The sequence below is a fragment of the Corapipo altera genome, unplaced genomic scaffold (genome assembly GCF_003945725.1).
Source record: "Corapipo altera isolate COAL_440 unplaced genomic scaffold, ASM394572v1 77b, whole genome shotgun sequence".
NCBI classification, from domain to species: Eukaryota; Metazoa; Chordata; class Aves; order Passeriformes; family Pipridae; genus Corapipo; species Corapipo altera.
This window is the reverse complement of record NW_020884933.1, coordinates 4,462,705-4,475,991: the sequence shown is the minus strand read 5'-3', so window position 1 is coordinate 4,475,991 and position 13,287 is coordinate 4,462,705. Positions and strand designations below refer to the sequence as shown.

The following is a 13,287-nucleotide window of genomic DNA, read 5'->3' as shown; positions in this document are numbered from 1 at the left end:
TGGAGCGGAAAGGTGAGCGCGGCGCGGCCGCCATCGGCCCCCGCCCGGCCCGCCGCCCCGCCCGCCGCCCCTCACGCCTCTCTCTTCTTCTCTCCCTCTCTCCCTTAGTGCTGGCTCTGCAGGCCCGAAAGAAGCGGACCAAAGCCAAGAAGGACAAGGCCCAGAGGAAGTAAGTGCGGCCCCGACTCTCTTCAGGTGGTATCTCCCGCCGGCACCGCCGCCTCTTTGTTTCCGTCGGCTGTCCCCTCGGGGAAGGGGCTGCCGAGCCCGGCGGCCGAAGCGTGCGAGACCCTCGGGCTGGGCCGGTGTTTAACGGGAGCTCAGTTGAGGGCACGTTTCTCGTGCTCGTGGCCCGGAGCGGCGGTTTTGCCTCCCAGCTCTCCGCCCACGGCCCCTCGCGTCCCCGTCGCGGTTCTTTTGGCTGGACGGGGGAACGGCGGGTTCTGTGTTCCCTGCTTCTCCCCGAACCCCAGAGATGGAGCTGTAGTCATGCTCATGGATGGAGCTCCGTGTCGGGCTCTATCCTTGCAGGTTTCTTTCCTCAGTCGCAGGCTGTACCCCGGGGAGAGTTTGTCAGCGTCCCCTCTCTGCAGCCCCTCGAGCACTTCAGTAACTGCTGGCTTGGGAACCAGCTTCTCTTGACTCTTCTTCCTCCTCTTGCCCCCCTGAGTTTTTTTTTTAATTTTTTTTTAATCTCGCCGAAAGAATGCCATAATGCGTTGTTTACTTCTTTCTGTAACTTTGATGCTCTCGTGTGGCTTCTCTCCTACCACAGGAATGTCACAAGTCTTTATGTGTGGTGAGCTTTTGGATGCAGATATAAAAATTAAAAGAACTCGAGTAAATACTAAACAATGGCTTCCACCAGACTGCATTAAGTACTGTGTTCAGTGCTGCTCGTGGGTTCCTTTCTAGTGAAAGGTGATGTAAATACTAGAGCTGGTTCTGTGTGCTCCATAACATGCTGCTTATTCCTGTAAAATCTCTGGTGTCTGAGGAGGTTTTTTACTCGCTGGTACTTAGGAACCAAAGGTTTTCAATAAGTAAGGCTTTGAGGGTGGGAGTTGGAGGTTTTTTCCTTTAGGCCTAGAGTGATGCTTTCTTAGTCACTTCCTCAGAAAAATCATGTGGATTTTCATTTTTTTCCTCGTTGTCTCCAGCTGAGATTCAGTTGTTTTGAGATAGGGCTTTTAAGGAGCAAGGAGAACTAACTAAAGTATTTGGGAGATGTCTGTTATGGTTCCATGCTGTTCTCTACATGTTCCTGGTATTTCTTGAAGGTAGCATTAGGACAATTTTTGAAACTCTCCTCTTTTTCTAATTTCTATGTGAATAATCCATTGTTTAATTCTATACATGTTACTTTTTTTTTCTTCTCTAGCTGCAGACAAACAATACTGACTCTACCAATAGAGTCCACAGTGCAGCTGGAAAGACTGATTTCTGTGTAAATTCTGAGGTTGCTGAATGGTAACTTTCAGTGCTGGCATGTTGGTGGTGGTTTGGTTTTTTTTCTTTTTTTAATCCTTTTTAACCACATATTGAGGACAGGTTATCTGTACTGCTGGCTAGCTCTTGATTTTGCCACTAACCTTGATTTGAGTGCAGAGCCGTACTCTTTGTAAAATGCTGTGCTTATATTCTTAAGCTACATGCTTCGACTCTGTTTTCTGGTACCATAGGTTTATTAGATCATGCCTCAGAAATTAAAGAAGCTTGCATATACTTTATGCTTTATGTTATACAACTAAAAGAACCCAGTGTCAGCCTCTAACTTTAGATACAGTTCCACAATATTTATGCTATTTAATACAAAGCTGCTCGAGTTAAATCTTTTAAAATAAGCTTAGCTGGGTTGTTGCAAGACTTTCCACAAAATCTAAACTTGGAACTGCGTGGAATGTACCTTTAACATCTGATGTTCTATGGTAGTTTAGATTGCGCATGTAACTTTTTCTGTAATATATTGTACAGTAAAAAACATGAAACAACTGATTTTAAAAGGTTGAGTTTAGTAAGTATTATGAATTATTATGAGTAAGTATAAAAATGCAGAGAATGTTCTGAAGGGATTTAAAACAATTCAAAATATCTTTTATTTTAGAAAATAACTGCACCTACTTTAAGTTTACCTATCAACTGAACAAAAAAATCCACTTGGAAAGGTTAAAGTAATCAAAATGAGTTGTGTTTCGTACAAAACTGGAAAGTTACTTCTTTTTTTCATCATGCAGTAGTTACATTGTTCAGACAAGACAAACCTAAACTGGTTATTTACAGAAACACCTTCTAAATACTGATTATGGTTCTGTGTATAAGCTTTTTTTATGGGAAGGTCAACCACGTTCTTAATTTTCTGCAAATTCAGGATGTTCCTATTTCTTTCCATCTCTCCTGGCTTAAAAGTTGTATTTGATATCCATGAAGGAGAGAATGCATTTATCACAACACACTTCTGTAGAAAGACAACAGGTAGAGTTTCTTGGAATTATGAAGGTGAGGTACCTATGTTTTCCCATGCCACTAAAACTACTCCAAACCTTTGGTGATACGGAAGATTCATTAAACCAGCTGTCTCAAATGTTTGCTCAGGAAGTTTCTACTTACCAAGCCTGCTTCTTCTATTGCTGCCACTGTAGGGTTGGAAGAATATCATGGCTGTGTGCTTTTGCTCAGATCCCATATCTGTGAAAACCAAGGAGAAAGACGGGGAGGGTGACAGCTGAATGCCTTGGAGGGACAAAATGCAAGCTTAGATACAAGGAGATCCTGAGTTCTAATATTGATGTCTCTGGGTTGCTTTATAGCCTTGAGTGAACCATTGATTTCAGTTTTTTAATTTCACCATTTTCCATCAGAAGGACAAGGAATTAGAATGCAAATTCCTTTAGTTTAACTATTTTTAGTAAATGAGAGGCCTTTTCCTTAATGTTAAGAATATGTCAGGAAATATGCATGTCAAAGCTTTAGTTGCTAACAAAACACAGGGAGCTTGGTACATAGGTTATTGCAGTTCATGTTGCTGCCCAAAGGTGGCTTTTTGAAAGTTATTATTTTATAATTTCTTGAGGTGTGAACATCTTGGGTGCTGACAGTCAGTTGATTCCCAAAGACACTCAAAAAAGCCTTTCAAAAAGGAGCCTGTAGGCTTTCAAGCTTTTGTTCATACAAAAGCATTAGTAAGTTTCACTATAAACTCTTCAGATAGCAGTATCTGGTGAGGTACATTCAGGTAGTTATTTTTGCTGAAGTGTCAAAAATGCAGAAGTCTTTTGCAGTTCTTTGAAATAGTTACTATGTCTGGAGTTCAACGCTGGGAGACAGATGTGTTAGATGTAGTATTTGCCCTGGTCCTGAGGAAGGTGGGAGAGAGGCACAGTGCTTTCCTGGGGAGCAAGAAACTTGATTGCCTGTTATTTGTGTATTAATGCTGTTCCCATGTGGAAGCCATTACTTATCTTCAAACTGAGGTCCTGCAGATCCACTAATCAAAAGTATGTCTTGGTGCTTCTGAGTACTGTTCTTTAAAAGCTAAATGTTCAACCATCTCCAGTCTTAAGTTCTTGAAAGTGGTAGTCATGTAGCTCTGGGATGAGTGCTCTACAGCAGCAAGTATTGTGGATCTGCCCTACTGTGAGAGCATACCAGTTCTTTATTCAGAAAAATAGGGGTGCAGGAGTGAATGAGTTGCAATAATCACAAAATAATGTGGATTATAGACTCAAAAGGCCCCTATAATCTATGATTTATTATTCTCTCAAATCCCCTCAAAATAGTTGAAATTTCTTGAGCAGAAAGATCAACTGCATATAAGCAGAAAAATACTTCTATGATTTTGGACCTAAATTCATACTGAGAGTTCATGATTAATCGGTTACCATATTTATTGAACATGAGGTTTACCAGGAGATCTGCATGTAAGCATTTTGGAGGCTGGCATCAGAAGCAGTCATTCTCACTAGATGTGCCTTAACATGATGTTGAAATGACAGACACACTAAGGAATAGGAATAAGATGCAGCTTGCAAGCATACTTCCTTAAAGAGGCATTGTCTCGATGCACAGATGTGAAAATGGGAGGGAGCTTTTAAGTCCTGGCTTTTCACTGTGCCATATGGAGTTTTTTCTTTTTCTCAAATGAAAACAAGGAATTTTTAACAACACTGAAGGCGAGACCTTGCTGTAGTGGGTGTAGAGCCCTGGAAATGATTGGCTGGATGGTTAAGGTGGAAGAAGACAACACTTTGTTCAGCAAGTCCTACAGTGTGTTAACCTTTATCTGTGGCACCTACAGGGTGAGCTGGAGTCATCATTCACATTACATTCACTGAATTGAATTCTTCTTGGGGGTATTTCATGTGTGTAATTTGAGCTCACAAATAAGGGATGACAATGTTTATGAAGACTGTGTTGCAGGTGACTTAAAAATCGTTTAGGAAAGCATTTCTATTCAGTTTCCTACAAACGGGTGTCATCTTTGCCAATATCAAGGGAGAGGCAAACTGAAATAAAAAGGTGTAAAAAGAGTATCTTTTTTGTTAGTACATATATAAGGATGATGGGTGTGACAAAAGTGATTTGGGCTAAATGTATGTTGCCTTCCTTGTTTGAGGGTGGAAGGAATCTGCTTTTGTATCTACTTAAAGCAAGTAGATAGGTAGCATGGGCGGTATTTCTGCTGTTTTGGGGATGAGGAAGAGTACTTCTTTTCTGTCAGAGTTTTGAAGAAGTCACTCTTAATGCTCATAAATAGGAGAACCAAACATGTAATTTCAAGTGTTTTGTTATGTAAGTTACTGGAGAAAAGAGAAAAAGTTCAGAGTTTTGATGGTGAAGTTGCATGTGGAGGCTTGGCTGTGTGTCTAGTAATTTCTAGAGGACAGCAAAAGAACTCATGCTGGTGCCACTCCATGGCATGAGGAACACAGCTTTCTGATTGTACTGTCTGTACTAACAGACATGATTGGGGTCTCCCACCTTATCCTTTCGATCCTGTTGGATCTACCTCAGAGCAAATCTGGAAGAACCCATGTGGTGCGATTGACATTTCTTAATCATTTTTTACCTTCTTTTTAGTGAGTGGACCAGATAAGTGATTCTATTGAAAACTGGCAAGAGAATTCAAAAGTGTCTTTCCAAACTCTTTTAATACCTTTTGTAAGGAACAAGTGGGTGACTGATTTCTTAGTTCCTGCAAATAACTTTTACCATCCCTGCTGTGCATTGCAGAGGTGAACAGAGTTATTGGCTGATATCTTCAATGAACGTGGATCAAAATCTTGTCTACAGTGGAAAATTTTGCATGTTGTTAGTACCTCTTCTAATATGAAGAGGTCTGGCAATGCTAAACTGTTAAAGGGATGTTCAGATTTCAGTAAGCTTTTAAGGTGAAAATACTTTAGATATACAACCGAATGATCACATTTCTTTTTTAAACCTCTTGGCTTGAAACTGCAGGACCAGCTTCAGAGTGTCTTTCACTAATAAAGTCCTGCTGTCATTGTTGCTGACTTGTTTCCCCTATCACTTACATAAACCAGCAGGATAAACAGGCACAGGAAATGGCTGGTAATTCTTCTGCATTGTTGGAGGATGATGTTAAGTGCCTGCTGCTGTGAAAAATACTCAGTTCAACTTTTTAAAGAAAATTTGACTCCTTCTGCTTGTTTTGTTGCTTTTAAGCATAAAGGATAAGTTTTTCTTGTAACTCTGGATGGGGAAGTTTGGGATTACTTTAGAAAATTCATTTTTACTTTGAACGCCCTTTCTCTTCTGCATGTTTGTGCTGGCATTTCTCTATCACAGGGTTGGTCTGTTGACAATTACCATGATCCCTGTCTTCATTCGAGCTTTGAATGCAGTGGGCTATTGAATAGGCAAATAAAACCGGCTGGTTCAGGAAGATGAAACAAAGTATCTGACTGAAAATCTAATTTCATGAGAGGGAAGAATGAGACAGACATCAAGAGAAGGGGATGAATCTATTTATGCTTACTCCCTAACATGACTGAATTTGCAGGAAGATCAGCTGAGAGCAAGCCCCAGCCTTGCTGCACGGCCCTTCACCTGCAATGCAGTGCTGGGCAGCTGCGGCTGGGTGCTGGAGGCAAATCCCTCTTCTCCCTCATTCTTACACAAAGCTTTGCTGTGTTTGAGAAGAACCAACCCCTCTGCCTGCTGCTGATGTCCCCCTGCTCCCCAGATAGTGTGGTGTCTGATTTTTGATGGCTTTTTTGAAAACTATTGGGCTGACTTCAGGAATTTCTTTATCAATGGGAGGCCGTGCTTCGTGCAGGTAGGTTACCCTCTTTAATTTTGTCTCGTGAATTTATACAGTTCTTCAGGCATTGCTGAGAGAATAAGGACTTTCAGGAGGGTCTCTAGATGTGGATTAATACAAATTCCATAGAAGATCTAGCATTTTGCCTTAGCGTTGCTGTTCCACATTGTTTTTCTTAAGTAGAATACTGCTATATAGCTGCAGAGGGACTCTGCATATCCAGTTTATTCTGATGTTTAATTAGCACATTAAGAGAGCAAAAGGAAAAGGTGATCAGGGTGTTTTTGGGTAGACCAGAGGTGACTATAAAAATAAGTACCATAGAACACTTGATTTTTAATGTGTAAATAATCATTTAGTATAGAGTTTTTATATACTTTATCTGCATTTTGCAGTACTGCCGACAGCTGTTTCAGCTGTCATCTTTAAATACTGGGTATAGTATGGATTTTTCTGCTGTCTTTAACAGCCTTTTGTGCTTTTTAGAGTAGTGTCTTTGTGAGCAAAGCAGACAGATGAGGCTTGTGCTTTCATGTATCAGTTTTTCTTAGGTAGTAATACATATTCTGCAGTGATTGATTCTCTCTTAATCTTCAGCTGACATGGTCATTTTGAGGGAAGAATATGGTGGGATGTAATAACTGCAAACGAATTTTCACAAGAAGGTGAAGGAAAGATGTGTTTTGGAGGTCATTTCATAAAGGAAATAGCACTGTAGAAATGTATATGACATGAATACAGCTCTCACATTAGTTGGTATAATAGATTATAATGTAAAAGTGAAGTGCTTTTGGATCCCCATGACAGACTCAGATGCAGAGTACCGGGTGTGTCATGTGCGAGACTGTCAGCAGCATGATCCATCAGCCCTTTAGGAGGGACACAGAAAGCTTCCAAGAGAATGAATGGGTTTTAATGCTTCCAGTAACTTCTCCCTCGATGCATGAAATTACTATTATTGAAAACCATTGGGACTGCAAAATGGCATGATGTTTCTGTCAGTAGTTCTTAAGGTGAATTTTCTTTTGAGTCCTTTCCAATCCCCTACATCTTGTGCAGTTAAAGTAAAAATCTTGAAACAGCGTTGGAGAGAATTACTCTTACGCTATGTATGTGGCTCCTGGGCTTAAATTCTGTCTGTCCAATTCTGTGTTCTTGTTCTCTTTACCCTGACTATAGGATTTGTTGTCTATGAGCATCTAGTTGCCCCTTCGACCATTCTGTCCGTAGTCCTTTCTTGCCATTGCTGCCTGCAATTATAAATGTTTGCATTTTATGGAAGGATCTTGAATATTAAACTTCATAGACATTTAACCATTCCCTGTAATGCTTTGTAAAATAAATAAATTACCTGATTTAGTGTTATTTCATGAGCTGTTTGGCTGTGATCGGTGTGATGCCATAAAGGAGTTGAGACACGGGAGACAGTCAGTGTATGTTTTAACTTGGGGGACTCAAACACAGCGTCAATGTGTGAGAGCATTGAGGTGGCCTTTGCAGACATGGTCTTCACAAGCAGGAACTCAGAGTAGCACATTGGGCAAAAAGTTAAACACCTAACATTACTGGTTTTATTTATGAACGTGGGAGTGAAAAACTCCCATCGCCTCAGTGCCTGATTTCAATCCCTCTGCAATAACAAACTCTCAGCAGTTTGCTGAACATCTTCTGTGTACTCCCCTCTCTGTAGTTCAGACAACTGTAATAAACTTTAGACCCCTGGTGAACAGAAGAATTAGAAATGCAGCTTACCATATGAGAACAGGAGAAATAAAGGTCAGTTAGGGGCTTTAGAGTTCTAAAGTGTTAGAAGCAGAAGAATTGTTAAACATTCATTTGACCTTGAATGTGAAAAAGATGAAGGGCACAAGTTCTAAAACACTGGTTTACTTTTTTTCCAAAGGAGTGAGAATTGATTGATGTTAGTCTTTAAATGTTGATGAATGTTATTTTAAATTTTCAGGTTTTACATGAGGTAACAAATAAAATATAAATTTACTTTAGAAAAGTCCTCATTGAATGAAAGGCTGGGAAGGGGTTCAAAGAGGCTAACATTTTGGTGGATCATTAAGCTTTTAACTCTCTATCTGGTCTGGTCTTTTCTTTGTTCTTCTATGAAAGTGAATCTAGGACATTAAGTTGTATTTCTCACTAGTATAGGAAAAATTATTTCTCTCTACTTTTATACTAGCTTAGGAGCAAAAGCATTTAAATGTGAATAGTTTTTTTGAAGGCTGAATATTGTATCTCCTCCATTATCAGCAATCCCTCGTGTGACACGAGAGGTACAGGCTTCAAGAGAACATGTGTGAGACACACAGTGTATTCTCTTTCAGACCTGACACTCAGCACCGGGGCCCCGCTGCTCATTCAGAGAGTGATGTCCCAGAGCAAGAGGAAGAAATCCTGGGATCAGATGATGATGAACAAGAGGATCCAAATGATTACTGTAAAGGTGAGAATTTGCCTGTTTAAGATGCAGGATTTGCAATTTAATTCCCTTCATTTCTCACTTACTATAGAGAATGAAAATAGACTCCATCATACTTTAAGGGTGTTTTGAGACTGCATGATGATGATGATGATAATATTTTTCAAGCTAACATGAAATGGAGAAGCTCTTCTCCAAGTTTCCTTCTGTTATCAGTCAAGATTTGAGTTGAGAGCTGTTTTTAATGCATGAGTTTAAAGCTGTTAACTTCTCCTCTGTGCCAGAGGGCTTTCATTATTGATAAAAGCAAGTAGGCATTTAATTCCTTTTTTTATTTTCATTGTAAATGAAAGGACACTTTCAAATCCTTTTCAAATTCTTCAGTTTTCTTTTGAAGATCAAATCATCATGTTGGTCCATTCTTCAGAAAACTTTGCATCTGCAAGTAGTCTTCCACTGTTTCTCTGAGCAGAAACTAAATACAGAGAAAATAGAAATGCCAAATCACAATTTCCTTTCTTGTTTTCTGCTAGTTCCTTTGTATGTCTGGCTTTTCATGTTTTTGCTTCTGTTATGGAATCCTCCTGCTTAGTCAGTAGCTTGAGAGATATGAGGGGAACAGGGAAGAGACTTCCCTGTTTTCAGTGGTGATGTCAAGTGGCAAAGTGCCTTTCAGTCAGGAAACCAATTGCAAGGAAAACTCCAGGATCTCGGCTGCAGTACCCTTTCATATTATGGGGTCAGAGCATGCAAAAGCAATACTGATACTTAGCTGAAAGATTCTGTTACTGACCATCACAACCTGTATTTTCCAAAGATGGTCAACCTAGCAGACTTCAGATGCTTGCACTGAGGAAGTATTATTTTGGGATGCTGTAGAGATTGATTACCAGATTGAAAAGATGGACATGTCATTCTAGTTCAATTATATTAAAACTTTTGAGTCAACTAGAGGACTGTTCACAGTTTCTTCTCCAACATACTGTGTATTTGTACTAGCAAGATCCAATTAGAGAAACACTTGCATTTGTTTATATGATTAAAAATTTAAACACATCAAATAAGTCTACCTCAAGTTCTGATGCTTGTTCCACACACCTGTTCTTTGGTTCTTCCTGCTATTTTTCTAGGTGGTTATCACCTTGTGAAAATAGGAGATCTCTTTAATGGACGATACCACGTGATTCGGAAGCTTGGATGGGGCCACTTCTCCACTGTGTGGCTGGCTTGGGACATCCAGTAAGTCTTTCTGTTCTAGCTAGTGTTTCTGGTGGGAATTTACAAATGTGATCAGAAAACATCTTTTTACTTTTAGATAAAAACACAAAACATAGCTGTCTGCATCCTAAACAGAAGTTTCTTTTGATATTGTGGAGGCAATTGTGTGGGAGGGAGTTAACAGGACAAACCACATATGTGGGAAGAGTACTCTTGTGTTCAGCAGTTTCTGACCTATTATTACATTTTATGAGAAATTATTAACATGAATGTTTTATAAAAAAAGACTCAAAGACAGTCTTTGAGTGTTTAAACCTTATTTTTCCATTATGCATAAAATAAGCTCTCTTTCATGCAAAAGAATTGGGATAATCCTGGAGAACAAGTTCTTTGTATGAGCATTAACTGTTTCCAATTTACTTGCCATGTGTGAATAGAGGGAGGAGATTTGTGGCAATGAAGGTGGTGAAGAGTGCAGAGCACTACACAGAAACAGCACTAGATGAAATCAAGTTGCTAAAATCGGTGAGTGCCTGAGTTGGGTTTTTTATTTTTTTTTTCCATTTTGAGGAGTTTAAATTTGTCATGTGCTTGATATTTCTGGATCATCTAGCTGCAAAAACTTTGTGTAGAAACCTAGCAGTAGTGCAGTAGATCTGACTTCACAATAATCTTTCTCTGCAGGTCCGCAACAGTGATCCAAATGATCCAAGTAAAGAGAAAGTTGTTCAGTTATTAGATGACTTCAAGATTTCAGGAGTCAATGGCTCTCGTATCCTTTTGTGGAATAAAAGCGAAGAACTGCATAAAATGGGAGCTGCCTGGGCAGCTGTCCTGTTTGGGCTGGGGAGCAATGCCCAGGCATCCCTTTCCCTGCCCAAGGAAACCTGTTGCAGAACGGTCTGCTTCAAAACTGCCTGCTAAGCTCGGGCTCAGAGTGCTCTTTCAGCCTGATGTAATGTGCGTCAGCCGCACTGTTTGCTCCTGCTTTTAACGTGCCGATGCCAATCAGTGAATCTGGACTGAATGGCTGTATAAGAGGTACCTTTGGGGTAGGAGAACTTATCTATCCCAACCCCTCCATTTTGCAAGCAACCTGTTTAAGCCTGCTTAAATAACCTGTTAATTTAAGTAAAGCGGTACAAAACAGTAAGATCAGTAGCTGAAAATAGCAAACACATGCCATCTATAACTTGATAAGAAGCTCGTTTTCTAGTTATGGAAGCATCTTACTTTGTACTTTATCAACATTGTTTAAAGTGTATTGCTTTGAAAATACCCTGTAATTCTGTGAACAACCTTTTAATAGGCAGTTACTTGCAGCAAGTCCTAATGGATCCTTAACATTTGAAAGTTGGACTTCTAGGCATGTTTTCACTTTGCAGTAGCTTAAATTTTATTTCAATGAGAATTACTAGGTGCTTGAGATAATTGAGCTGTAGATTATAAATATTCTAACACTTCAGAAAACAATAGGCTCATAATGTATTTCCTCTATTAACCTTCTTCTGAGTAAATGTTGACCTGATCTTGTGTTTCTTCCACTCTTGTGAAATATGTACTTTCTGCCAGTGTATACAAAAAGCAGCCTAATAAAGTCTTAGGAATTTGGATTCTAAAGCAAGGGCACTGTACTGAATATGTCACTGGAGTGACTGTAGCTGTTGAGATCTTATAGCCAAAAAGCAGATAATGTAAATTATTGTTGAAGTCCAGGCTTTGTCAAAAGTTTGTTTTGCTGGTAAAGAGGCAAGGGAGGGTGAAGAAAGTAACCTAATTATTCTGAAGATGACTTATTATCTTTTCAGATAATGCTGCTACAGAGAGATCTGGCATCGAGTTTTGCCTGGGTTGAAAACCTAGGCTGTTCCAAGCCGTACATTGTTGGCTTGAAGCCCTCTCACTACTAGCAGGAAATACTAATGCATGCTTGCTTGTGTAACTGGCTTGCACTCAAAGCAGGAGATTGCTACTGCTGCAGTAGGACCATTGTGCTAACCAACTCCATCCCTCTGTATTGCATGTTTTAGATAATGGTACTATTGTGTAGGATAGGATGATGCTGTTGAGGAAGGCAGTTTTTCTAAGCTATGTCAGAAGGATGAGGGTTCTTTAATATATAAGAAAATATAACTGGTGTGAATTTCTTTTGATCCTCAGTCCTGGGAATTCAGGGCTCCTTGGGTCAGGATGTCCATTTTTTCCCTTGATTGAGTTCCAGATATCTGTATGGTGTTTGAAGTTCTAGGACATCATCTTCTGAAGTGGATCATAAAGTCAAATTATCAGGGGCTTCCACTCCCCTGTGTCAAAAAAATCATCAAACAGGTAAGTTCCAGTTCTGACTGCACTGTTCCCCTTGACCCAGTTAAAACTCTTTCACTAATCTTTCTCATTTACAAGAAAACAGAAGTTAAAAATCAGTGGTATCTCTCTCATGCAGCAAAATATTCTTGGGTTGATATTTCCTTTCTCTACTGCAAACTCCTGCTGCAGATAGTTATTTTCTGCCACTTAAACTGTGACGGGAGGCCAGCTGTGCTTTTACCTCTTCTTACCCCAGTCATTCCTCATAAGTGAAGTATTTTTTTTTAAGTGTCACGGTAAGCACAGTGCTTAATGATAGGGAGAGCAAGAGAGACCAGTTTTCCCCACTAAATGGTTGCCTAAGAAGAAACATCTTTCTACATGTGAGGTGGATGGGAGGAGGAAAGTGTGATTTTATTGTAGAGTATTAAGATTACATTTTCAACTTTGATAAGTTATGAGGGTAAATAGAGCATTTTCAAATCATAGCTAAGATCTGTATGCAAATCTCTATTTTGTGACACTGCGTAATAACCACTGACCACATTAGCTCTAATCTGGAGCATTCTCAAACACAGAAGCCCTTCAGGTTCATTGGGCATCCTAGGCTATTTTGCATTTTTACTTCACTCTCAATTTGCTCATTATTTGCTTTGTCTAATGGTTGATTTCCTTCTTTCTTATCTGCAGGTTCTTCAGGGTTTGGATTACTTGCATACAAAATGTCGAATCATTCATACAGATATTAAACCTGAGAACATTCTTCTCTGTGTTAATGACCAGTATATTCGCAGGCTGGCTGCAGAAGCGACAGAGTGGCAGAGATCTGGGGCTCCCCCACCATCTGGCTCTGCAGGTGAATTATTTTTTTTTTTTCACCCTGGTAAGGTTTGGAGACTTGGCAGGAAGCCAGCTTCAAACCATGTCACCCTTATCTGGGTAAATGAAGCTACATTACAGGAAGTTTGTTTCTGATATCAGTCAAGCAAGTCTTCTATCTGGAATTTTAATTATGCATTTACACATTTAATACTTTTCTCATTTTTTTTTT

General features: G+C 39.7%; 1 protein-coding gene across 3 annotated transcripts in view; it reads left to right on the top strand.

Annotated features, from left to right (window-relative positions):
• SRPK1 (SRSF protein kinase 1) overlaps window positions 1–13,287 on the top strand; it is a 23,505-nt gene that overhangs the window by 561 nt on the left and 9,657 nt on the right. The window contains exons 2-8 of one of the 3 annotated variants that reach the window (XM_027659946.1): window positions 109–169; window positions 8,617–8,735; window positions 9,842–9,950; window positions 10,367–10,454; window positions 10,614–10,701; window positions 12,151–12,257; window positions 12,927–13,092. In XM_027659946.1, the coding sequence (XP_027515747.1) occupies window positions 109–169; window positions 8,617–8,735; window positions 9,842–9,950; window positions 10,367–10,454; window positions 10,614–10,701; window positions 12,151–12,257; window positions 12,927–13,092 (738 nt within the window). Of the gene's footprint in view, window positions 1–108; window positions 170–484; window positions 532–6,185; window positions 6,296–8,616; window positions 8,736–9,841; window positions 9,951–10,366; window positions 10,455–10,613; window positions 10,702–12,150; window positions 12,258–12,926; window positions 13,093–13,287 lie in introns of those variants that run through there. The other 2 variants (XM_027659945.1, XM_027659944.1) reach the window with 2 other exon arrangements.